The 27,015-nt window shown below is 41.7% G+C and overlaps 1 protein-coding gene and 1 long non-coding RNA gene across 3 annotated transcripts in view; one reads left to right on the top strand and one right to left on the bottom strand.

Annotated features, from left to right (window-relative positions):
- DLGAP1 (DLG associated protein 1) overlaps positions 1-27,015 on the top strand; it is an 812,994-nt gene that overhangs the window by 749,656 nt on the left and 36,323 nt on the right. The window contains exon 8 of the mRNA XM_082699052.1: positions 10,461-10,490. Coding sequence (XP_082555178.1) covers positions 10,461-10,490 — 30 coding nt within the window. The remainder of the gene's footprint in view (positions 1-10,460; positions 10,491-27,015) is intronic.
- Positions 13,323-19,850, bottom strand: LOC309848005. 2 transcript variants are annotated; one of them, XR_014302779.1, is made up of 2 exons: positions 19,422-19,850; positions 13,323-14,163 (listed from the first exon to the last, which is right to left on the bottom strand). It is a non-coding gene; the product is annotated as an uncharacterized lncRNA (long non-coding RNA). The 2 variants fall into 2 exon arrangements; XR_014302780.1 differs by lacking the exon at positions 19,422-19,850 and adding an exon at positions 16,443-19,409.

The following is a 27,015-nucleotide window of genomic DNA, read 5'->3' as shown; positions in this document are numbered from 1 at the left end:
AATAGAATAGTATAGATTCCTAGAACTAGATACTCCCAGCTTTAGGTTATTCTTACCACTCTCCCCCATAGTTGGATGTGGCACCTGCACAGTTTCAGGGGCTTCGGACACTCCAAGTCCCATCTAGGGACCATGTTCTCCTGCCTTGGGTTCTGTTACCACACTGACTATCAGTTGCTATTGATTTAGCAGTGTATTCCATCCCTTTGTGAACAGCATTGTTAGAGGCAAGCAGAACATTTTTATGGACACATGCTGTCTGCCAGGCACCACCTTAGTCATAGTGGATACAAAAATAAGTGAGGTCTAATTCTCACTTTCAAGTTTCCATCAGAGGGAGAAGCATGAAGGCAGAGAGGCATGACATTTGAGGTGTGGCCAGTATGCCAAGGAGAAGTCAGGAAAGGCTTTATAGCACAGCAAATATTTGCGTTGTTTCTGGAGAAAGGGTAGGTGTAAAGCAGCCTGCTCACAGGACCATTTGTGTACTAAAATCGGCAGATTTGGATGTGATCAATTTCTTTTAAGAGCTACCAAAAACCTCTGGAGATTCCACTGAGGGTGGAGAAGAAAAGAGTCTTATTTTCACATGTTCACTCCACGTCTGTCAAACCATGTCTACATCTGAGGGTTAAAACTCTATTCTCCAACCCGAGATAAGCCTGGAAGCCGCATCCTGCCACAGACCGACCGCATTCTCCGGGCTTTCCCTGCAATGGCGCACTAGCGCGCGCAAACGCCAGGGGGCAATGCAGTTTCACCAAAACTCCTAGGAACGGGTCCAGGTTTTGTTTTTGTTTTTGTTTTTTCAGGTTTCGTTTTGACTAAGAAAGTTTACAGCATCCTGATGCAAAGGTGGAAACCCTTACTAAAAACAGTTCTACTAAGAAAATAAAAAGTTTATATATCCTTACTTTAAAAGATTCCCGAATTGCCATCCAAATCGCCTTTCAGCATTTGTCCACAGCTGAACGTCTGGCAATATTATTTGCAAAAGAATTACTTTCATTTTTTTTCTCAGTATAGCTGTCTGATTTTCCCAGTCCTCTGCGTAAGAAACGGTTACTCTAGCCATCCCCTTGCTAGCCGGAGTCACACTGTTCGGACTCCGTTTCGCCCTCTGCCCAACCGTGGGCTCTACTCCCTCCGCGCCCATTCAGCGCATCCAGCTGCCTCTGGCTGGCGCTGCGGCTCCCTTTAAGGTAATTCCAGTCCGGGCCTGTGTTTTGTTTCCAGCTCCGCAGCCGCCAGGTGTCTGCCCTCCCTTAACCCCCAAGGATGAGAGATCAAAGGTGTGCCTACATCTGCCTCCTGACCAGCTCTTTAATCTGTTACATGTTCAAAAGGGACAAGTGCTGTATTATGCACTTAGGGAGGGAGGACGAATCAGAGAAGTGGAAAGGGGCAGAGTCCCAGAGTGTGTGAACTCAGTAAGAGGATGTGGAACATGTCTGTCTACATTTTAGCCCTGTCATGCGGGAGTGTTTTCTTTTAAAAAGAGCAAAAATATCACGGGCAAATGGAGACCCCTGTTTCCCTGACTGGAGCCCTACTAAACCTGTTTAATGATAGTACACAGACCCATGTGGAGACCAGCATTAAAAGAAATCTAACAGGGGCGCCTGGGTGGCTCAGTGGGTTAAGGCCTCTGCCTTCGGCTCAGGTCCTGGTCCCGGGGTCCTGGGATCGAGCTCCGCGTCGGGCTCTCTGCTTGTCGGGGAGCCTGCTTCCCCTCCTCTCTCTCTGCCTGCCTCTCTGCCTGCTTGTGATTTCTGTCTGTCAAATAAATAAAAATTAAAAAAAAAAAAAAAAAAGAAAAATCTAACAAGGCAAAGGAAAATACTTTTTAAATTATGAAATGGAAATTATACGGACATTTATAGCAACTTGGGCTTATTTCACGTCAGCAAAAAAGGACAGACTAAACACTTAAAAGAGATAAACTGAAAAATTTTGAGAAAGATTATTTCCAATAGATCTTCTACTTTCCACACCCACAGGAGTAAACAAGCAGGGAAATGCATTTTTTTAAACAGGAGAAAGCAAATTCAGTATTAAGAAAACAATTCTGGGGGCGTCTGGGTGGCTCAGTGGGTTGGGCCTCTGCCTTCCGCCCAGGTCATGCTCTCAGGGTCCCCGAAGAGTCCCGCATCGGGCTCTCTGCTTGGCAAGGAGCCCGCTTCCTCCTCTCTCTCTCTGCCTGCCTCTCTACCTGCTTGTGATCTCTGTCAAATAAATAAATAAAATCTTAAAAAACAAACAAACAAACAATTTGGGAGCGCTGGTTAAGGAGGGATAGGGCTCTTACCTAGACACGCAAGCTCACGCACGCAGGCGTTCCTTCGCCCAGGGTTTTGGTGTCAGGACAATCTAGTAAGAATTATGTCTGAACTTAAACTTGGGAATAATGTAGCTAACTGGAGCACCCACAGCTTTCTTTAAATTCGGAATGAGGGGCGCCTGGGTGGCTCAGTGGGTTAAGCCGCTGCCTTCCGCTCAGGTCATGATCTCAGGGTCCTGGGATCGAGTCCCGCATCGGGCTCTCTGCTCAGCGGGGAGCCTGTTTCCTCCTCCCTCTCTCTCTCTCTGCCTGCCTCTCCATCTACTTGTGATTTCTCTCTGTCAAATAAAGAAATAAAATCTTAAAAAAAAAAATTCGGAATGAGTTTCCACCAAGTACATAGCAGCGAGCAGGCACGTGTGGGTTCTCGCTCTCATTACGCCTGTGCCGGGCATGCCCAGAAGCAACCTTCCGCTCTTCCGCTTTTCCTTGCCCCGGGCTTCCAAAAGCAACTGCAGCTGCTTGGGTTATGCCGAAATGCCTTCACAGATAGTCGCCAGGTAGTGGTGACTTAATAGTAAGTCACACTGTCCTTCCCCAGTTACAATGTCTTTGAATCAAATTTGTTCACAGTACGTGAGAGGGAAGAAAAGTGGCACAGGTATTAATGGCTAAGGGAAGCAGGGAGTCCTTATCAGCAGCATCAAATGTTTCATTCATCTACTTAGCAAATATTTGCTCAGCACTGCCTCCGGTCACACTGCTGGACTCCGGGAAATAAGTGATGATCAAAGAGTCTTGCTTTCTTTCTGTTCATAGAGTTTACTGTCTAGAGGTAGACAGTATAAATGAAATGAATGGCATAAATGAAATACTCTCCGAGATCACTGCTCTCAAAGAAAGAAACACAGTTCTTGTGGGAGAGTCTGCTTTAACAATGGAACTAATCTAGAGGGTCAGGGAGAACTTCTCTGAGAAAATCCTCATAAGCTAAGACCTGAGAGATCAAGAAGGGTGAGGGGGGACACATGTCACTATTCAGAGAGCTGAGAAAGTGGGGTGGCTGGTGGGGTAGCTGCGGAACACAAAGCTCAGGACGCAATACACAGTAAGCTCAGAGGATTGAGGCACCTGTGACTGTTTCCTGCTCATAACATATTACCTCAACACACAGCATAACAGCTTAAAAACAGCTACTTTATTATACCCAAGATCTTATGGATCAAACCTCCTTCAGCTGGAGGTTGGGCTGGTCTAGGCCCTCCAGGCTAGCATTATTCATACACCTGGCACCTTGGCTTCTGTGGCTTGAAGTGTGGGCTCAGCTGAGACAGCTGACAAAACACCTATAGGGGGCACCTCCAGCACTGCAGCTTTAAGACTTCTTACATCACAGTTCAGGGCCCCCAGGGATAGTATCCAAGAGATAGGAAGTCTTAAATCCTGGGCCCAGACACTAGCAGAGCATCCTTTTCACCATCTTCTATTAGTTGAAGCAGTCACAGAGCACCCCGCCCCCAGATCAAAGAAAATGACAGAGATGTCACCTCTCAATAGGAAGCATTTCAAATAATTTGTGGACATTTTTAGTCAGCTACAGTCCATCCTCTGGACACAAATTATTTAGACTCTTCTGTAAGGCAAAACAGACTCCTTCCAAAGCCCTCCAGAAATCGCATTATGGCATGAAGTTCAAGTTTGAGGTGCGGGTTCTTACCACTGAAATAAGGTTCAGGTGTTGCTGAGGATCCTTTGATCCTGTTCTCTAGTATACTTTTATCAATATGAAGACTTGTAAATGAAAATAAAAAGCTATCTGCTCCACGCACACCAGCATATACTGACGACACAGAGATGAGATCAGTGTAATGACCTCTCCCAGTCAGGAGTGGAAGAAGGAGGGGCATGGAGTAATCTACTGGTCCAGAGCAATTCTGAAGTCCATATGTTGCCAGTTCCTTCACTGGGGGCCTGGTCCTGTTGCCCAGGGATGAATCTTTGCAGTTCTTATCTCCTCCTCCAAACTCTTAATTGCACCTTCCGAGTCATCTATCCTGTTTCCTTAACGTCTAGGTCAGCTCAGGTATTTTGCTGTAACAAAATACCATAGACTGGTGGCTCAAACAACAGATATTTATTCCTCACAGTTCTAGAGGCTGGGAAGTCTGAGATCAGGGTGCCAGCATGGTCAGGTTCTGGTAAGAACTTTCTTCCTATCCTGAAGATAGCCTCCCAAAGGCCCCATTGCCAAACCCCATCACACTGAGGATTAGTTAGGGATTCGACATATGAATTTGGGGCAGGGGACAGGAATAGGGGACAAGACTCAGTCTATAGCACATAAGATGTCATTTGCAACTGATTAATTTTATCAATCTAGTCCCTGCCCATAGATGCTTGGAGGCTTTAAAGATTCTCACTCTGAACTACCTCTGCCCATTTTTGTCCACACTGATGATGTATCCGCTAAACACTTCCCTTGATATCTTCATGGGCTTCCTATGAATCCTATTAGACATCACTCTATTAGACAAAACACATGCAGTTTTCCTCCAGACAGGCACTTCTCTGGCCTGGTGCTGTGGAACCACCTTTTTAGAAGACCTTTCATCTCTTCATAAGTTTTTGAGGCACATGCTTAAATCTTTCTACAGTCATAAAAATGGGTCTTACAGCTATACCCCTGAGATTGTCCTCATCCTCAGTAAGTTTCATACTTTGGGAGCTTTTGTCATTGGAAAGGCTAAGATTATGAAACCCTGTTATCTTTAAAAAAAAAAAAAAACCAACAAGTCCTAGATCTATATTTCCTCTAAATTTTGCCTGAAAACTGAAGTCCCTTTCTTTGTTTAACACACATTTTTTTACCTGTACTTTATTATATGCAACTCTTGGAAAAAGCTAACTAGCACTCTACATGTTTTTTCCTGGAAATCTTACTAAAAATCTACAAACTCATTAGGTATATGAGTTTATATATATCTAAATATGTTATTTATTTTAGGTATGTTTTCTGTTTTTCCATGTTACTATAGGTCATAATGTTGCCAAACATCCCACCACTACATCAGATGACTTGACTTTCCTTCCAGTCTCCAAGGATACTGTTTTCCCTGTCCTCCCAGCTTCCACCAACAGTTTCCCCAGGGCATTCTAGCAACTCCCCTCATCTTACATTGTTTGTCAGAATGTCTACCATGGCCTCCATGCTCAGGACTTGTAACATGGTGTCTCAGGGTTCTCAGAGGGAGTGATCCAAGAGACAGGAAGAGACTGCCAGGTTCATGGGCCTGGGCACAGACAGAAAGAAACACAGTGAGAAAGGAAACACAAGCAGGGGGAGTGAGAAAGGGACAGGCAGGCTTTCCTCTGAACAAGGAGCCCGATGCAGGGCTCCATGAAGGGCCCAGTGTGGGGCTTGATGCAGGGCTCGATCCCAGGACCCTGGGATCATGACCTGAACCGAAGACAGACACATAACAACTGAGCCACCCAGGAAGTCTCATTTCCACTTTATTTTAAAGGTCACAGTAGTCACAGAGTTTGCCCAAATTCAAGAATAAGTGGGACACAACTTCTGTTCCTCTGTGGGAGGTGAACGGAAGAATTTGTGGGCATTTTTATTCTGCCACGAGTAACCTCATGAAGGACTATGCAAGTCCTGTTAGGGCTTTCAATCTTGGACTGAAGAATAATGAAAAGTGGGGCACCTGGGTGGTTCAGTGGGTTAATGCCTCTGCCTTTGGCTCAGGTCATGATCCCAGTGTCCTGGGACTGAACCCCGAATCAGGCTCTCTGCTCAGCAGGGAGCCTGCTTCCCTTCCTCTCTCTCTGCCTGCCTCTCTGCCTCTTGTGATCTCCATTAAATAAATAAAATCTTAAAAAAAAAAAAAAAGAATGAAAAGGCATTTAAGAATTTTAAAGGATGAGGGGTATGACATAATTGGACTTGCCTTTGAAAAGACCACTCCAGCTACAGTATGAGAATGCATCGGAAAGAGGACATAAAAAACTGAATGGTCCTTTCTTGGTTCCTCTTTCTCGATCCCTATCATATTATACAGGTTCGTGTGAGCACTGCTATGGCAATTTGCCCTAAGGTGATGACAGTAGAGATAAAAGAACTGCAAATTCTTGAGGTATTTGGATATAAAATCAATTAGTTGATATTTCCTGAAGACCATTTACAGCATAACCTTGACTCCAATTCATTGATAAAATGACTTCTTGGGAATCTATTTAACAGTATAATCCTGAAACCTAAATATTACTGTAATTTATGTATATTTACGCCACATGGCAATGTTCACTGGCCTCCACGAAGACCAGCCTCCAAGTAGAAATAGACAGTGGTCAATATAGTGAAATCTGAGCATTCTACTCAACAGTATCCACAATTAAGACAACATGTTTGAGTTACATTTGCAGGGATTGATAAAATTCTCTTTTTAGGATCTCAGGAAACACTTGGGAATGACCACTTATTCAATAGATAAATACTTGAGTATTTGCTCTACGCCAGGCATGGTTCTAGTCACGGGAGTTAAAGCAGCAAGCAAGACAAACCAGGTCTCTGCTCTCATTCTGCTTACACTGTAATGAGGCAGAGAGATATAAACAAGGAACCGAGTGATAAATCAGTGACATAATCCCAAGTAGGAATAACTGGCATAGAAGAAATAAGTAAGAGAGAGGGTCTACAAAGTTCTTACTGGGTCTGCTCTAAATACAAGAATCAAGGAAGGGCTCTCTGAGGGAGGGACAACTTGAAGTAAAATCTAAAGAGAAGGGGCTGCGTAGCAAGATCTAGCAGGTCAGGAGAAAGCACTCACCGCAGAGGGAGGCACCCCATGGGCAGAAAGGAATTAGCACTGCAGGGCACTAGGCACCAGGGAAAAGACCAAAGTGGCTAATGAATCTTGGAAAAGGGAGAAAGTCAGATGACACAACAAAATCAGTAGGAATATATGACATAGGGCATTGACAGGTTTAAAAATTTTATTACCAATCCAACAACAATGAGGTGTCACTGGAAGATTTGAGCGAGCCCTTGTCATTCACACTTCAGCATGGATTATTCTAACTTGACTCTCAAAAATTATTTTAAATCAACTGAAATTAGTAATTAGGTGAATTAGGTGAGAGAGGTAAGAAAGAGGGTGGAACAACTTTGGAATTGGGGAAGTGTAACTGAAAGCTTACCCTGGTAGTGATTCGCTCTGACTTGCAGGAAAACAATAGACAGGGTCTGCACAAATCACCCACAAGATTAGGAATTTTGCTACATTAAGATGTCAAGTTGAGGTGTCTTTTCCTTCTCTCTCTTTTTTTACATTTTATTTTCTAACACTTGCAGATGATGAAACTTTAAAGGGAGGGCTAGGGAGGAGTAGGATCCACTGTGTGTCTATATACATACATGTATGTGTTATGGCTTACCCTGAATTCCAGGCAATGTCAATGTCAGCCAGTCACCAGATAATGTCTATCGTGTGTCCTGGAAGTCAACAGTGCTACATGTAGCTTTTCAGCATCAACATCAACCATTTCTTAAATATTCAAATTTTTTAAAATATTCGTATTTTAAAATAAAATGTCTTCCCCTCATTCTACAATTTCTGTATAATATTAAAAGTAGCTATCTAATTAGATTTAGCTAATTCTATATTTTCACTACAACACAGTTATTTTGCAATATCTTTATAAAGGCCTGTCCTACTATAGGAAAAAGCTTCATTTGGGGTTTAAAAAAAAAAAACAGGAGACGTCTATATGGAGTTGATGAATCACTAATGTTTTTAAGATAATGTTAATAATTAGAGCTCTAAAATCAGATGTTAATTTTTTTTAACTTACCTTTTTCTCCTTATTCAATAAAAGTATTACTGGGCTCTGGTCCACCACTACCCACAAATCCCATAAAAATTTGTTTTGATTTTCTTGTTCTACCAGCATAAAGCCTGATCAGAGCACCTTGATTAGAGCACACTGTTGTCCTTTTATCTCAATGGCAGTTGCTGACACCATGGTTATACACAAAAATAAATATGGCTAAAAAAATCACTATCATGAACTGATTTCCTGTATAAGAATCCTCCAGTTAAAAAAAAAAAAACAAAGACAGGATCATTGTTTAATAAGCCAGTGACTCATACCTCTTGGCATAAGTGGGCTTGCCAAGTCCATTTAGGTTATGTTCGTGGTTGACTGTCAGTGACTGTTATTTCCCGGGTGACCTATGGATAGTATGTATGACAGTTTTAAAAGGTTTGAAATTACTGGAAAAATAATAGCAAATGCTAAGCTTACTTACATGTACTTCGTTCTGTTAAATTATTACCCCTTTTATGAATAGCTCAGGAAGTATTCTGAAGATCAAGATTTTCTTCTGTGGGCCTGAGTGGAAAGGAACATCAGTGGTGACAACGTTATGCTAGATTTGGTTCATACCAACTTGCAAGAGCAAATTCTTTTATTTTGGGGTGTTCTGTGAACCCATTATCAAACACAGCCATTGTTATAAAAGATATAAACTTATAATTAAATAAATTATATTAAAAGCAAAGGTAATAAATACTTAAAACTCTTTCCTTTCTCATCATTTGACTACAGTTTACTTTCCATACTCTTGAGGTTGTTTATAACAACTGTACTTGCATGGTCAAAATACTACCTAATGGTATTGTTCCTTGCCCATCTCTTTTCAACACCACATTCCCTGACATCAGGCTGGTCGCCTGAAATAGGCCACAGTGGAAGTACTTACCTAGTGATGAAGTTGAAAGAGTTTTAATGTAATGAAAATAATTTATATGACAGCGTGAAAAATAGTTCAGCAGTAAGCCACAGAAGAGATGTAGTGATAATTAAATTTATTGGGAAAAGAGCAGAGTGGGATGAAACGCAATGCGTGATTTTGTCCAATAGTGATTGACTTGCTAGATAGGAATACAAGAGTTGGACCAAACTCAACAAAAGCATTCTGCATGAATCAATTGATTATACAGAACCTGAAATAAAGAGCATTGTGTATTTTATTATTTTTTTAGATTATGTATCATACATCATTTATATCAGTAAAAATCAGGAAAAACACACCTACATTTATATGCATACTTTTTGCCCTGGAGAGTCCTTTGTTAAACATTGACCAGACACTACTGGTTCTGCAGGAAAGATGAAATTCGATAGGTAACTTAAAAGGAACTTTTTCAGAAAGCTGTAGTGGAGAGCAAGTTTGTCTCTTTGTTAACAATCTGTTAAAATCAGTGCGTGTTCATGCTCATACTAATTTGGCTTATCGATTTTGAAGAGGGTTTTGTTTCCACTTTTAATTTGAGACTCCTTTGGTTGGAAAGAGACCCAGAATGTCAATGACATGAAACTGTAATTAGATATTGTTGTTCAGCCTAAAGTATCATGGCTATCACATAGGGTTTGGGGAATATTATTTATAACTATGACATACCAAAAAAGGGAATTTTTAATCAAATCATAGGACCCAGTCTAATTTACCTCAATTAAGTGTTTAAATTCACTGAATTTAAATTTAAAGTCTTTAAATTCACTGAAAAGGCACATGAATATCCAGTCAAGAGTAATGTCTACTTGCTTCATGAACAATTTGACACGCTCAAGAAGCCCTTTTACTGACCTGCAGGGAGCGGGATCGCTGAACACATCTGACCAGTAAATGGCCTGTGGCCCAACCAGCTCAGAGAAGGAAGCTGCCAGATCACACCATGGTTTTTAACCACTTGTTATATATTTTGACAGCAACCCTGCTCCAACATGTATCAAACAATCTCTATACATAGCATTAAATAGAAAGTACTAGCCACTGGTGTCCCATTGTGTGAAGTTTCATCAATTCACTATCCAGCATGATTTATTTACAGAAAGTCATTCAGACAGACTTGGCCTTTGTTTTACCCAAAAACGTGTCAGATGGCTTATTCAGCAAAAAACTCCCCCAAATGGTTTTAGTGGGATTAATGAAGACATCATTTAGTCTAACAATGGACTGAAAATTACTTTATTCTCAAAGTTGATGTTTGTTTAGTTAAATCCTCAAAATACCAGCAAAAACTCTAGATCCGAAGCATGTGTGTGTTTTGAGAAGACGAGAAGAGGTCATTTGGGGCCATTATATAACTGCCACTTTTTGTTTTTATTCAAGGTGTCATAAAACTGAGTTCTGCAGTTGAAGGTACGTTTTCACAACCACAAAATCAATACTGTTTTGCTTAAAGGTTGCCTAGCGTGGCTTTGTAGCCAGAAAGCGTCTGTGGCAGCAGTGTGTGGTGCCTGTTCTAATTGCCAGCTGTCACCATTCCATCTGTGTCTCTCCTCGTTCTGGTCATTCAATGCCATGAGTCTCTCGGGCCTCCACCCGTGGCATGAACACTGACCCAAGAGGGCAGTCTTTAGGGGCGCGAACGTGTCTCATTCTGTTTCCTGATGTGATTGCCTCAGATCCAAGGCTCTTTCCAGATCCCCTTGCTCTCTCCAGCAGCCTTATTTGAGGCTGGATGTAAAGTCTTGCCAGAAACCTTGCCCCCCATTCTTTCAGCAGGGCCTTCTCTACAGTGTTTTGGTCCCTCATCCCAACGTAGTCAACATGCTTGCCCAAGTCGGTGGGCATGGAGTTGTTCAAGCTCCCTGACGAGAACCCTAAGTGGTGAAGGCACTGACTGGCCTCAGATGCAGCTTTTTCCCAGGCAGTGTGATCCACCAGCACCCAGGAGGCACTGGGAGGACCAGCTTCTGTCGACGGTATTTGCATCATCCATATCTAGCAAGTGGCAATTCCCTTTAGCCATGCATGCAGGAAGTGAAGAAGAAAGGGAAAAGGGGTTTAAGGAAAGAGGAGGATTAGTGTGGGAGAAGACAGCAGGATTTTGCTAACCCCCAAGAATGCTGAAAATACCCCATCGTCTGAAATGATTAATTGGTTATTGGTATAATGTTGATCTCCTTATCCTCATAGAAGCACACAGCACAAGTAGCGAATGTGTAATTTTCCCTTCTTGTGAGTCTCTGTGTTTGTTTTGGGTGTGTGTGTTCTCATTTATTGGGAGTCTGTCAGTCATGCTTCGAAGGTTCCTTCATCCCTACTTAATCAGGGGAGGCTCCTTGGAAGAGGTGGTGGGCTTTCAGGTGAGTCTTCACATTTAAAGGGAGATGTGGCCTGATGAATGAGCAATGCATGGAGGTGGGAAGTGGAAAAATGCCAGGGGATAGGAGTGATGAGACCATCTGCTTAATTCAAGCACAGGGATTGGATGGGCTAGAGTCTGAAGACTGGGAGATGAGGGAGGAGCTCAGTCATGTACCCACAGGATTGGCAAACGCAAAATGGGGAACTCTGTGCCTTCTGTAGACTTAGTAGCATCCTATTTCACAAAGCAAAGTTGAAAAGGCAGCATTTCTGACATTCACAGTGGAAAGCATGCTGCTCTTTTCAAGTAAGCGAGGGACCAGGAAAAGGTGCAGGCAGTGGTGTTTCCAGGTCAAGAAAGAGGAGCAAAATGATGTCACATTAAGCACAAGAGAGGGTTCCATGCCAGTTCCAGGCCTCTATGAGGCCAAGCAGGAGTCAAGTTTTCTCTGCATGGGAACACGGAGTCTTATCGTGAGACTATCCAAACTTCTCCCAGCCTAACAAAACAGAGGAGACAGCAACAAAATCAAGCAGGTCCATGAGAATGGCCTTGTCTGCAGAAACTCCCAGTGGCAAATGAGCCACCGAGTTTCAGTTAATTATCTGTAGAATTCCAGATAACAGTTGGTCCACCCTGGGCAGTTTTGATGTTTAATCAAAGAATGGCTTTGAAGTCAGAGCTTTACGTTGCCTATTTGGCTAAAGCACTGTATTCCACTTGCAAAAAAGGATGGAAAGACAAAATAAATGTTTTAAAAAGCCAGGAGCCCATGAGAACATTAGATAATTTAAACTCTTGTTCCGCTGGAACTACTGTTCCATTCATCGTTTTGTTAGTGACTACTGCCACTACTGGGTAGCATGGCCTAGCCTAACCCCTCGAACAGGTTTGCGTTGTCCAGAGAATGAAGAGAGTCAGGAAAAACAAGAGCAAGAAGCAGAATGACTGCTTAGGGCTTTTTCAGGAGCCTCCTTATCTCTGGGCCTCCCCGGAGCCCCTGGGGCTCACAGGAAGTGCGCTGGGGCAGCTGTGGGTATGAGAGGTCAGGCCCCCTTTGATTGCAGCTTGAGCATCTTTGGTGCAGCTTCTTGGCTGAGGGCTGTGGAAGCTTGAAGGCTTGGAAGCATGCTCTGTTTTAACTGTGTTAGGACACGTGTGCTCAGGGGGGCTGTCTGAAGCGCAGTCTTGGGTGGGGGGTGGGGTGTGCGTGTGCTCAACGCATGCATTCTTGGTGCATCTGGAATGTGAGATTTTTGACCAGCATGCTTAGTGGAATGCGTGTGAGACTATCTCTTGGTCCGACATCAAACCTCAGACAGCAGTCCTTATGAATGCTTAGCTGATTACTGTACTTGCTATTTTCCATCTGGGGTATGAACTCGAGGCAGCTTCCTCCCACTAATCATGTCAAGGAGTACGTAAATCAGTGGAGGGGATCCATGGCCAGAAATGAAACCTACCTTTTCTTTAAAAATGACTCTGTTTGGGGATTATCGTAGAACTCTAAAAATAGCATTATTTTAGGTAGCTTATCTTTTCTCTTCTTTTTAAGGAAAAACAATTCTCAAAGTTGTAAGAGAAAAATCAACAAAGATTGCCTGTGCTACTTTCCACCAAGTATTTTCGTCATGCAATTTTCTGCTTTCTCTTTCTCTGAAGCAGGGGTGCCCCCTTCAGCATTTTGCAGCTTCACGTAAGCTTTTTAAATCAGCAAAAAGAAAAAAGCTATTTATACCGCATTAATGGTAAGGTTAAAAGTCAAATGTGCTTTCATGTTTTAAAGACCTAAAATTATGCTTACACAGTAACACACATCAATGCTGTCCCGACTTTGCAATGAAGAAAAATATCTGACCAGGAAAAAAAACTTCACAATCAATAGTTACAAAGTTTTATTGATAATGCTGATGGATTCTGAGCTCTAACTTTTGATTGATAATCCCACTGGAATAAAATCAGGGTAAGAGAGAAACATCCAGAAGCAAATTGGGAGAATGGGAAGGTGGGAGGTGGTTGGGGCATAGTAACTGGAGAAAAACTCTTTCATCTAATGGGAGCAAAACCATTCTGTACCAGGAAGTCCATGATGTAATCTTCTAAATATGCCTCTTAGAAGGGATTTTCCCTCTTGAAATTGAAGCAGGGAGCCGGGCACATATTTCCACAAGTGGGGCCAGCACACCAGGCTCATCAAGGAGAAACGAGAATGCAGGTCACAAAGAAATGAGTCAGGCCTGAGTTAGGCTGCCTGCCCTGACATTCTATACAGGCTGCTCTTTCTTTCCATGGAGGAAGGGTCCAGCCCCAGGCAGCCGCTCTTTATCCACCAGATCCGTGGTATGTTCAGACATGTGGCAAAGGGAGCATTGGGAAGGAGGCATCCAGCCTGGAGGGACAAGATGAGACAGCAGAGGCTGGTGACAGGCCCTGGTGACTGATAACCTGGGTGTGTTCCATGAGGAGAATCTGCCTCAAAAGTGATTTGTTTAGACCTCATAGGTAGCTGAGAATCCAAAATACCAAAATGGCATCAAACTCTTTAGAAAGCCTATTCAATGAAGTTTGGCTTTTTTGGAAAAGTTCCACGTCTTCAAAAATGGGAACAGATGAGCCACTATGAAAATATCGAACAGATGAGATGGTTCTTCAAGTCCTGGCCCACAGTTGTGTCCTGTATAGGCATGCCATATAGGCTTCAGTGAGCCACAGAGGTGAAACCTGTGTGAACAGTAAATTTCCCGTGTCTCCACGACCAGCTTCCATTTCATCAACAAAACCTCCCTTGGCCATGTGGAGCTTTTGTTTTCCTTTTTTCTTCTTGTCACTTCATTTTATTTAGGTAGGTTTTAAGGTTTTAAGTATCTTACTTCTCCATGGTAATGGCTGGTGAGCCACAATCCCCTTCGGGACTGATAACCTGGGTGTGTTCCATGAGGAGAATCCACAATCCCCTTCGGGCGGGGAGGACTTAAGAATTTTGTCATATCTGAGGTGATGCTTTCTATGGCCTCACAGCCTCTGACCCAGAAAATGAAATGACTCCTCAGGCATAGGGGAAAAAAAAGTAAAATCTTTATTCAATCTTTGGTCCCCATATGCAAAATTCATAATACCCACAGCATAATGCCTGTATGGTAAATCTATAAAAAATGGAGCTGTTCTTCCGATTCAAAACTATGATCAGTATTGCATGCTGAATACGGAAATACTCCATTTCTCTGCTTAAGAAATACTGTTCTCCATAATATGAATGCAGTGCATCTCAAATACCCCTGTCAGGGTTTGTTTGGGCTGCTGCAACAAATTATGGTAGATTGGTGGCTTACACAACAGATTTACTGCTAACCGTTGAGGGGACTAGAAATCCAAGATTGGTGTCTGCTGCGCTCCCTCTTCTGCTAAGTTCTCACTGTGTCCTCCCGTGGTGGAAGTGGGAAGGAGCTCTCTGGGATCCCTTTTATATGGGCCCTGATCCCATTCATGATGGTTCCATCTTCTTGTGTTATTCACCTCCCAAAAGCCCCACCTCCTAATAGCATCACCTTGGGGGGTGTAAGTTTTCAACACGTGAATTTTGAGGGGACACGAATAGCCATACCATAACAACCCCAAATGGATTTAACATTAAAAAATACTCCAAATTTATTAATGTCATTTCCTCCCTAGCTGAATTTTGTCGTTGTCATTTTGTCTTTCTACTTTTTGAGCAAAGCCCATATGCTCAGACGTCAAGCTAGACTGCGGTAAAACCATTAACAAATAGATAGCTGATGGACCTATTCCCAGAAATTTAGAATGAGGTCTCAACGTTTTTACCATGAGAAATCAAAACGAAACATCTTTTCCGACCTTTAAGTCAGATAGCTACAGAGATTGGGAAGGGCTGCCTGGGGGAAGGAGTTCCTCTTGGTTCCACCAGAGTGAAAAGCAGTAAGCAGTGTGTCAGGAAGCTAAAAACAGAATAATGTAGAAACTGAAGTCAATACTTAGAGAGTTGTTTCTGCAAAGAAACGCAGACCTCCTGCTTCCAAGGCTAACTTGGAAACTGGATCACCGACTGAGCAAATAAATGATCTCTTCTCAAAGGTTCAGACTTACAATACTTTGGGTGAAATTTTCCTATTACAAAGCAATGTCTCTGGGCAGGATAAGCATTAAGTCGAGAATCTACCGAACAGTTTCTAAAAACTAGGCTCCTCCTAAAATGGCATAGATGACCCAGTGTGACCCAGAAGCTGGAAGATGAGTCAAGGTGTGCCTAGTTTCCAGTCTTTCTTGGGGTTACCCTCACTTCAGATAGCATTAATGTCTAATAACCACTGGCAAAGGTTCAGAGCTCTCTCACATTCATCTTTTTTTTTTTTTTAAGTTTTTCTTTCTCCTCTCCTTCTCTCCCCTTTCTTCCTCCTCTACTCCAGCTACATTTCTTTTTCCCTGTGACAGAAAGTGAACAGGGTACCCCTTCAGGCAAGAGAAAGCCATCCACTAACTGGATGGGTTTGGCCGCTAACCAACATTTGCCTTGCTCTCCAATAAAATGGAGATCTCTATTTCTCAGAGCAGCTATAAAGACCAAACAGTATGGTATACATAAAGGATTTAACAATGTACAGAATACAGTAGGTGCTCAACAGGCTCTTGTTCTCTTCTTTACTTTTCCCCATTCTCTGCAGTGTTCCCAAGGCTTCCTATAGCACCCCTCTTCCCAGTGTTCAAAGATCTTGCAAACAAATAATCACTTCCACTAGGATTATATCGTAGCCTGCTGCTGAAAGTCAGCTTGATTTGGGGCAAAGCCACAGACAAACCACCAGCCTCAACCCTTGCTTTCCCACTTTGAGAGAACTTAAGAGAGAAGCAACTAGGAATAGGGTTCCCTGATCACCTCACCAGGAGCCATGACATCTCTGTGGAGAGGGAGCAGCTCCCCGAGTGAACAGTGCCAGGAACCAACCCGAAACGGGGGGTGTTCTCATCAGATGGGACTGTGCCCTTACCTGCTCTTCTAGACCTGGGGCTGGGAAGAAAGGAAAGGTTTTTTCAGGCTGGTTCAAGAAAGTGTTAAAGACAAAAAAAAAAAAAAAAAGGAAAAGTGTTAAAGACTAATTTCATCAATATTAATAATATTTTCTGTGAAGTAGTTTATGAACTCGGGCTTCCTGAGTGTGCCATTTGTCAACACTGGAAGTTTTTTTTAATAAGGAGGAATAAAGTGATTACAAGCACAGCTATCCAGAGAGCAGCCTCCTGTAAATCTTTGAACTTCTGTAGCCAGAAACTATTCTCTGCTGAATAAGAAGCTTTGAGCCCCTGGCAACAAATTAGCATAACCCAGAAGACCACCTGCCTCCAAAGAGCCATAACCTACCCTCCACCACTCTCTCTGGGGTAGGAAATAGAAATTTATAAGTCAAAAACAAGCTGTATGGGAAAATCTACCAATTTTAGACAATGGCTTCTTTTCTTTCTCTTCTTCTTGTTTTTAAAGAGTGTTAAGTTTCAATATCTATGTGTTTGTTTTTATTACTTTTAGCCATCTACCAGAAGTTGTCAATGTAAACAAAGCTCCCCCTTTAAAAGAATAACTCTCTTAATCTCTGTAAGAAGGCAGCTTTCATGGCTAGCGGTCTCATCAGTTTTTGAAGGAAATTATACAGGGATATCAGAGCCACTTCCACTATTTTGATCCTGAATTTAGAAAACGGCTTTTACATTTTACATCCACACTTACAGTCTGAACTTACTGTTCATTTTGGAGCATACCATAATTCAGACAACTACTAAAATCACCTGATGGCAGGGTCTGGAGTTTGACCTTGGAAATCACACCCTCTTAAATTATCCATCACACCCATTAAAATTAACTGTAAAATCAACTTGAAGATGATCCCATGTACATTTGGTATTTAACTAAGATGTTCACATCTCTAAATATTGCTGCAGGTGCACATACAACAGTTCTGTTGAAATCATGAATGCTTTAAGTTCAAAGAGCACCCGTACAACTTTTGGTTTGGTTTTGATGACAAAAAAGCCAAAGCATTTTTGCAATAATTCAGTGAAATGCAAAATCAGGGGCCAATCCCAATGCCTTACAGATCGGAAATGTTTTGGAGATAGGTATGGATGTTCAGGTGTTTCCTAATTTTAAACAACACATATCCTTAGGTGAACACAGGAAGCTACCAGATCTGTGGCTGGTGGTTCAGTATGTGGCTCTGTGGTTCAATATATGCCCTCCAGGAAATAGAGGCTAGTTAAATTTCTTTTCAAGGACTGATTTTATAGATGGCCTTCTCAAATACGAGCTCCTACCACGAGTTTCGACGACACTCTATTGGAACAAAGTATAGGATAGTAAAAAAGACATTCCTAGTTTCAAACTTTATAGCCATGACTTCTTGACTGTGTTGTGATCAGAAGCGAGTGACTGAGCCACACTTGCCTTACCTGTAAAATGGGGTGAGAGCTACTTAGCACTCCAGATGGGTAAAGGTTTAAATACAAGGAGATCATGTTGAAGTATATAGTACAGTATTTGGCCTACAGACACTCAATATATTTTAGGTGTTTATTTATGTTGTTTTGTTTTTACTTTTATGACATTGGCTCAAAACTCCTAGAAGTTGAGAGGGGGCCTGGCTGGCTCAGTTGGTGGAGCATGCAACTCCTGACCTAGGGGTTGTGAGTCTGAGCTCCACATTGGGTGTAGAGATTATTTAAAAATAAAAAATGCTTGGGGTACCTGGGTGGCTCAGTGGGTTAAAGCCTCTGCCTTCAGCTCAGGTCATGATCCCAGGATCCTGGGATTGAGCCCCTCATGGGGCTCTCCGCTCTGCAGGAAGCCTGCTTCCTGCTCTCTCTCTGCCTGCCTCTCTGCCTACTAGTGATCTCTGTCTGTCAAATAAATAAATAAAATCTTAAAAAAAAAAAAAAGCTTACAAAACAAAAACAACCCTCCTAGAGGTTGAACTGCCAAGTCAAGGGTAAATGCATACATATTTGTACTAGATATTGCCATATACCCCTTCATAGGGGCTGTGCCTTCACTATTCGACCAGCAATACATAATATTGAAAATGCCTATCTCCTGGGTATGCTTTTTAAGTCCTGGACAAAGAGCTAGACTACTGATAAGAAATGAAAGCAAGTAATAATACAAAGAGCTGACTCGTTGAGCACTTTATAAACTGTTCATAGAGCAAGCAGAGAGAACACATACATTATCTCACTGAAACTTCACAGTAACTCAGTTTTTTTTTTTTTAAGATTTCATTTATTTATTTGAGAAAGAGAGAGTGTGAGAGAGAGAATGAGAGGGGAGAAGGTCAGAAGGAGAAGCATACTCCCCATGGGGCTGGGAGCCCGATGTGGGACTCAATCCCGGAACTCCGAGATCATGACCTGAGCTGAAGGCAGTTGCTTAACCAACTGAGCCACCCAGGCGGCCCCAATTCAGTAGGTTTTATTATTACCATCTGGTTTTAGAAAGGAAGAAACCAAGGCATGGTGACATTACTAACTCGAGGTCACAGAATTTTTCAAACCCAGGACTTGAAACCCTTGAAACCCTTGTAACCCTTGAAATCACCTGCCACACTACCCTCCTTTTCTGAACGCCTGTGTCTCTAGATAGGTTAAAAGTGGTTTCATCTCAGTTTTTTATAAACTGTCCAAGGGATACGGCACACCATGAAATCTCCAAGTTCACTTTTAGTTCCCACTGCTGCCAGGCACAGTCTCACAAGACTCGGTGAGGGAGCAGCCGGTTAGTTCTTGTAAATAATTACAGTGGAGCATATGTAAGTGAACATAATCCAGAATGTGTGTCTATCAGTGGCAGGCACTGGTTTGGCAGGTCCTGAAGGGGATCTAGACGTTGAAGGAGACTGCTCCCCGGAGACCCTGAACAGAAAGACCACCACAGCCCAGAGACAAGGTCTGAGCTTGACCTCCATACTTAACTACCCACTTACCTTAGGCAAATCAGCTCTCATTCTGCATGGTGGTAATCGGGTGACTTTAGGAGCTTCACAGGCCCAGAACTTAGCTTCTTCCAGAAAATCCACCCTGTAGGGGCTCCTGGCTGGCTCAGCTGGTAGTACATGTGACTCCTGATCTCAGGGTTGTGAATTCAAGCCCCTACCCTGGGCATGGAGCCTAATTAGTAAATGAATGAATGAATGAGAAAACAAGGGAGGTTAATGGGGCACCTGAGTGGTGCGGGTGGTTAAGCAGTCAAGGTTTGGGCTCAAGTTCTGATCTCTGGCTCGTAAGCTGAAGCCCTGTGTCAGGCTCCATGCTCAGTGCACCCTGCCTAAGACTCTCTCTGCCCCTCCCCTGCCCCTCTACAATAAATAAGTAAGAAAATCCACCCTGTACATTCAAACCTTTTTACAATGATTCCCATTTCCATTGATGAGCTTCCTGTAACCATTTGAAAGTTTTTATTTACAATCAAAATTACATATGTAAAACTCATTTTGCTTATGATTAGCTGATTCTTTGGCAAACGTACATACTTCAGAATTTCTCACAAAATGAAAAAAACCTAATCCACAAAGTATTTTCAAATGTAATGGAAGTTTGTTAACAGTACGTGTAACAATTAGTGATGCTGACATAATGGTAGTTTAGAACAGTATTTCACTGAATTTTTACTAATTTTGATTTTGCAGTTTTTATTCATGGTTTAGTGCCACTCTTTTTTCAAGACTCAAATATTTTATATCTTCTTGAAATTCTCACAAGCTGGCCTGCCACTTGCAGCACACAGGACCTAATAGGAATACCTATCCTATGTCCTTTTGGGATTGCTGTAGGGTTACGTGCGGTTAGGGGCTAGAAGTAACCTCCCATCTCTAGAGTGAAGGGTGAATATTTACTATTATGAATTTGTTGCTATGTGTAGAAAAACCAACCTACTACTGATACCGCAGAGGACCACTATATAAAGTTGATCCTCGAACAGTGTGGGGTTTTGGGGCACTGACTTCCTGCATAGTCAAAAAGCTAAATATAACTTTTGACTCCCCCAAAACTTATAGCCCACTGTTCACTGGAAGTCTTACCAATAACATAAACAGATAATTAATACATATTTTACATATTATATATATATATATATATATACACATATACATATTATATACGGTATTCTTACAATTAAGTAAGCTAGAGAAAAGCAAATGTTATTAGGAAAGTCATCAAGGGGGTGCCTGGGTGGCTCAGTTGGTTAAGCAACTGCCTTCAGCTCAGGTCATGATCTCAGGATCCTAGGATTGAGTCTTGGGTAGTTGGGCTCCCTGTTCAGCCGGGAACCTGCTTCCTGCTTTTGCTTGCACTCTCTCTCTCTCTGTCAAATAAACAAATAATCTAAATAATAATAAAAATAAAGAAGAAGGTCATCAAGAAGAGAAAACACATTTCCAGTATTGTACTGTATTTATCCAAAAAATTCACGTGCAGGGCACCTCCCATGTAAGGTTAAGGGTCCAACTCTTTTTTTTTTTTTTTAAGATTTTTTTTTTACTTATTTGACAGAGAGATAGTGAGAGAGGGAACACAAACTGGGGGAGACGGATAGGGAGAAACAGGCTTCCCGCTGAGCAAGGAGCCCGACACAGGGCTCAATTCCAGAACCCTGGGATCATGACCCGAGCAAAAGGCAGATGCCTAATGACTGAGACACCCAGGTAGCCCTAAGCGTCCAAGTCTTTTTTTTTTTTTTAAAGATATTATTTTATTTATTTGTCAGAAAGAGAGCACAAGCAGGGGAAGGAGCCAAGGTAGGAAGAAGCAGGGGAGCAAGGAGCCTGATGCGGAACTTGATCCCAGGACCCTGGGATCATGACTTGAGCTGAAGGCAGCCACTTAACTGACAGAGCCACCCAGGCAACCCAAGGGGACACCTCTCAATCTCATTTCTTGATCTCGGGGTTATGACTTCAAACCCCATGTTGGGCTTCACGATGGGCAAGGAGTCTGCTTTTAAAAAAAAAGAAAATAAACCAGTAAGTGGGCCTGCACAGTTCAAACCCTTGTTATTCAAGGGTCAATTTTATATATATATATATATATATATATATATATATATATAGTACATTATCTTATTTTTATAAAACTGCCTCTAGAATCTTTAGTAATATACATTAATAGCTATTTATTAATATGTGATATATTTCCTTATATAAATAATATCTATATAGAATATAGATATAAATGCACAGAGTAGTATTATATAGAAACATGTTGTCTTACTTTCATAGAGCACCCGTGTAATCGTGTTTGCTGTGCTTCATGAGGGTTATGTTTCAGTATAGGGTAGTTGTTAAGAGTTTAGTTCTAGAGTCTGACTGCCTGGGTTTAGGTCCTGGCTCTCCTATTTACTAGCTGTGTGACTGTGGGCAAATTAACTAACTTCTCTGGGCTGCTCTTTCCTCACTCACAGCTGAAATGACAGTAGTTAATATACAGCAAGTTGCATACACTCAACAAATGATGACCATAGTAGTAATAGTAACAGCAGATCTATTAGGAAAAAGGGGCTGAATATGATTCTGGATATAAGGGTTTGCTACAAAGCAAAGGAAGCTGTGAGTTTGCTCTGCTTTGAGCTGGATTCATGACTTGGCTCTCAGCTGAGAAAGGTCTTTTAAATCTACACATCAGTGTAGGAAGAAGGCAAGCATGGGCGCCAGTTTGGCTTCCCTCAACCCTGTGTCTTCAGTGTAGAATGTCGCATGAGGAATATGATTGAGTCTGATTAACTAACCTCTCTGTGCTCTGGGTTTCTCTACAGTTTGGGAGCTTTGTCAGTTTCCATTACTTGTTCAACCAAGGATTCATTTCAGACCCCAGTCAAGGGGCCCCCTGCTCTGTTTCTTGCCATGGCAAGTCCTAACTTTCCTGGTTACTTTGAAGTGCTTTTGAAAAGCCTATCCTATTATTGCACATTAGAAAGAAATCTGGTTCTGATCATGGGAGTGGGCCATTTTGCATTGCTTGGCCCAGAAATCAGGGATTTTGGAGGAAGGCTTGGAGGGAGCCCCTTGGCTTTAAGAACAGGGCAGCATGGCTCTTAGCCCAGAGCAGGCCTTACACAGGACTTTCATGCCAAGTTACTCCGTTTCTTTCTCTATGTCTATTTTTTTTTCAACAAATATTTATTAAGAATCTATTGTACACAAGACATTATTAACCTAAGAGCTATAAGGGATACAAAAAAGAAAAATCATCATGTAACCTATCTCATTAGGCTAATCAACCTGGGGCGACTCTGTGAATAGCAACAGTGCAATTATGTCAAATGGTATATTTCTTATCTTCATCAAACTGATGCTTCATCATCACACAGATCCAAAAATTTAAGAGTGACCCTCACCTGAGCCACTATGGTAGACATTATGCCAAGCTGACTCTTCAGCAACCTCACCTGTAAGCAAATTTTAGGCAAAGGGGCTGTGCTCCCTACACAAAATTCTAGTCCTGTGATAGTCCTTGACCTTGGGCAATATCCACAAGACAGCACATTCATGATCTTCCTGTGCTTTTGTACCAGTGCTTCTGGACACAGCTGAGCATACCCAGGCCATGGACCACAGCTTAGGGACTTCTCTATTTGAAACCAGTGGCAGTTAAGAAAGAAAGAAAGAAAGAAAGAAAGAAAGAAAGAAAGAAAGAAAGAAAGAAAACGAAACCAGCAGTTTCAACAGCAGTTGAAAGCTGTACTAGGGAAACAAAGGTCTAGTATCAGTTTTTACGTTCTTATGGGATACAGAGGTATTCTAAATATGGAGATGGAATAGATCAAATGAATGAGACATTATACAACCACTGCTGCCTAGTGAATATCCTCTACCATGAACAGATGTTGACAATTATAGCATCTCGGCAAACTTTATGCTATAATGAGACTCGCTTAGAGCTCTTCTCTTGATAATATAGGAATCAAATACTGAGAGTGTCAAGTACTGATGGAATAGAATGTTTTGCTGATGTTAAAAAACAGCAAATACTCAATGCCTCAAGAGCTTGATAGTAATTCTTTAAGTTCTCCCATTCCTAAAAATGTGAGATCAACAGAAGAGTCACTGGGACCTTTATAAAGTACATTAACATGATGACATTCAGAGTAGTGAAATGCACATCAATGTGACTAAAAGAAAAAAAAAACAGAAATATGAGATCATAAAACAGAAGAGGGGTGAAAAGCTGTCTAGCAGAAAAACAAAATGGGTAGGGGCGCCTGGGTGGCTCAGTGGGTTAAGCCGCTGCCTTCGGCTCAGGTCATGATCTCAGGGTCCTGGGATCGAGTCCCGCATCGGGCTCTCTGCTCAGCAGGGAGCCTGCTTCCTCCTCTCTCTCTCTGCCTACCTCTCTGCCTACTTGTGATCTCTCTGTCAAATAAATAAATAAAATCTTTAAAAAAAAAAAAAAAAAAAAAAAAAAACAAAATGGGTAGTGACCAGCTGATTTGGAGTGCCTGGGTGGCTCAGTTGGTTAAGTGACTGCCTGTGGCTCAGGTCATGATCCTAAAGTCCTGTTATCAAGTCCCGCATAAGACTTCCTGCTCAACAGGGAGTCTGCTTCTCCCTCTGACCCCCCTCCCCTTCTTGTGCTCTCTCTTTCTCTCTCTCTCTCATTCTCTCTCTCAAATAAAATCTTCAAAAAAAAAAAGAAAGAAAGAATGAAAGAAACACCAACTGATTTGAGTTGAAAATATTTAAGCACAACATAAGGATCAGATGGGTCAGTCTTTCTAACCACTGCAACTGCTCTTTACCTACTCTACTCTGCTCTTTACTCTACTATTCTAACATAATTTTTCAAAAGATTTACTTATTTTATAGAGAGAGAGTGGAGAGAGAGAGAGAGAAGCAGACTCCCTGATGAGCACAGAGCCCAACACAGGAATCAATCTCAGGACACTGAGATCATGACCCAAGCTGAAGTCAAGAGTCAGACATTCACTGAATGAGTCACCTAGGCACCCCATGTTAATGTATTTTTTCAAGAATAGGAAAAACATTTTTAAAAGAGTAATCAAAATCATAGATATGAGACCATGGCCCCAGAAGAGATGTGGCTACCTCTACCCAAGAAAATAAACATATTTCTGTAAGACAGAGAAGAGGAAAGATTTGGATGGAGAATTTTCTAGAATCTCCAGTGTGTCCATTTTTTTTTTTTAATTTAAATTTATTTAACAGACAGAGATCACAAGTAGGCAGAGAGGCAGGCGGGGCGGGGGGAGCAGGCTCCCCGCTCAGCAGAGAGCCCGATGCGGGGCCCGATCCCAGGACCTGGGACCATGACCCGAGCCGAAGGCAGAGGCTTAACCCACTGAGCCACCCAGGCGTCCCTAGTGTGTCCATTTTATATTAGTGGAGTAGGGGGCTTAAAATTAGGAAGAAGTAAAATTCCTTGATTAGCCTTTGCCTCTTTCTTACTTTATAACTATTCCTATGAATATCCATAAACTATCAAATTATAAAATAACAATGAGGACAGGGTATCCCAGCTGGCCATTAGGTAATCAGGCTCATTCTGAAGTTCATTTTGTGATAGTCCAGTTTTGTTCTTTTTTTTTTTTAAGATTTTATTTATTTTTAGAGAGAAAGAGATAGAGAGAGCATGAGTGGGGAGGAAAGGTAGAAGACAACTGCCCCCTAAGTAAGGAACCTGATGTGGGACTTGATCCCAAGACCCCAGGATCATGACCTGAGCCAAAGGCAAACACTTAACCAACTGAGCCACCCAGGCACCCCAGTCTAGTTTTCTTCTTAAGGAAAGATCAATCACCTCAGAAAGACATATGAACTGGTTTCAGATACGCAACATATAACTGAGAAAAAAAAAAAAAAAAAAAACCAAAAAACTGTATTGAGCCAGGCAGGCACTGTGGAGGTACTGGATTCAGAGTTGGTTAAGACACAGGGTCTACTCTCTTGGAGACACAAAAGTCTATAATTACAGTACAGTGATAAAAGATACGAGAGGCACCTTCTAAAAGTTAAGAGAGGACAGGGACAGGGTAAGTAATTCAGGAAGTTTTTACAGGAGGGGTGATAACAGATATGAGATTTAAAAGATGAGTAGGAGTTTGCCAAGTAAAGAAAGAGGACAAAAATTACAGGCAGAAGGAATAGCATGTGGTCAAGATACAAGCAAGAAAATAAGTAAGAGAAAGGAGCAAAAGGTGTGTAGGAAGAGAATAGTAAGAAGCAGAAGAGAATGCATTAAATTATAAAAATGCCAACACAGAGTTTGGACTTTATTCTTAGGAATTGAAGAGCCATTGAAGATCTTTAACCTGGGGAATGCAATGACCAAGTCTGTCTCTTTAACAGATAATTCAGAAGACAATGTAGGAAATGAATAAGGGTTTTGACTGGAGGGATAGAATCCTGTGATTATTATGGAAGACCCTGTCAAGACCAAGGCAATCCATGGGATGAAAGTGATTAGATTCATGGAACCGATGACAATTTAAACATGGATATGAGGAAGAGGAATGTGGGGTTACAAATTGGATATTAACAATTTCTTTATTTTTGAAAGTTAGAATTAAATGTAAGGAGGGTCTATTAAATCAGAAAGAGTTCAGTTAAACAGAAGGAAGTTGCCAGCAAATAACCAACTGCAAGACAGAGATGCTGGCCATCTGTTGAAGGGAATCCCCATTAAGGTACATTTCAGGAAGCTTCTCACATCTAGGCTGAGGGGGAGGTTACTCTCAGCCAATTACCTACCCTCAGCGCAGGAGAGGCCACACCCACTGCTCACATGTGAATAAATCAATTGGCTGCATCCGTGGTATAAGTTTGAAAACTTCCAAGGAGATGGAGCCATATTCATTGACAAAAATGGGAGAGACAACCAGACTCCTGACTAGTTAGTATATGACACTTTCTGTGATCAACGAATAGTTGGACTTTCTATTGTAGTAATATCTGTAATTATTATACCCATTTCTTAACTTCATTCTAAACCCCACTCTAACTGAAGCCAGGAAAGTGTCTCTTTTCTACTGTTACCCAAAATGCCTCATTTTAGAAAATTAGCTCTGCTTAAAAAAAAATAAGGACATAATTAAATGGAAATAGCAGGTGAGAAATTTAGTATCTGGTACGGAATTAGCATTAATAAATCTATCCATGCAAGTATATAACAGATCGATATTTTGAGACAAATATTTGTGACAAAGATCATCATGTAAGAACTTGGCAGCTTTCTAATTACCTCATTTCATGTAGTTGACTATAACAGCATAATTTGAGCTAACAATCCATGGAATGTTTTATATAAAAATCATAAATGTATGACTTAGTAGCTGATGAAATAAGAGAATTCATGTAGAAATTCAAGCAATATTTTCAATATAACTTATATATGCCTGGATTTCATTCACATAATGCATTACACACAAACAAGAAATTGAAAACCTGAAGAGAAGCAAAAGCAAGATAACTGGACAATGATAGTCAAGTCAAGAAGGAAAGTCCAAAAATGTCTTTTAACCTTTTAGAAAACAAAAAGGGAGAAGAGGTAAAAATTTTCAATTAGAGG

The sequence above is a fragment of the Mustela nivalis genome (assembly GCF_964662115.1).
Source record: "Mustela nivalis genome assembly, chromosome: 14".
Classification (NCBI taxonomy): domain Eukaryota; kingdom Metazoa; phylum Chordata; class Mammalia; order Carnivora; family Mustelidae; genus Mustela; species Mustela nivalis.
This window is presented reverse-complemented; position numbering and strand designations above follow the sequence as displayed.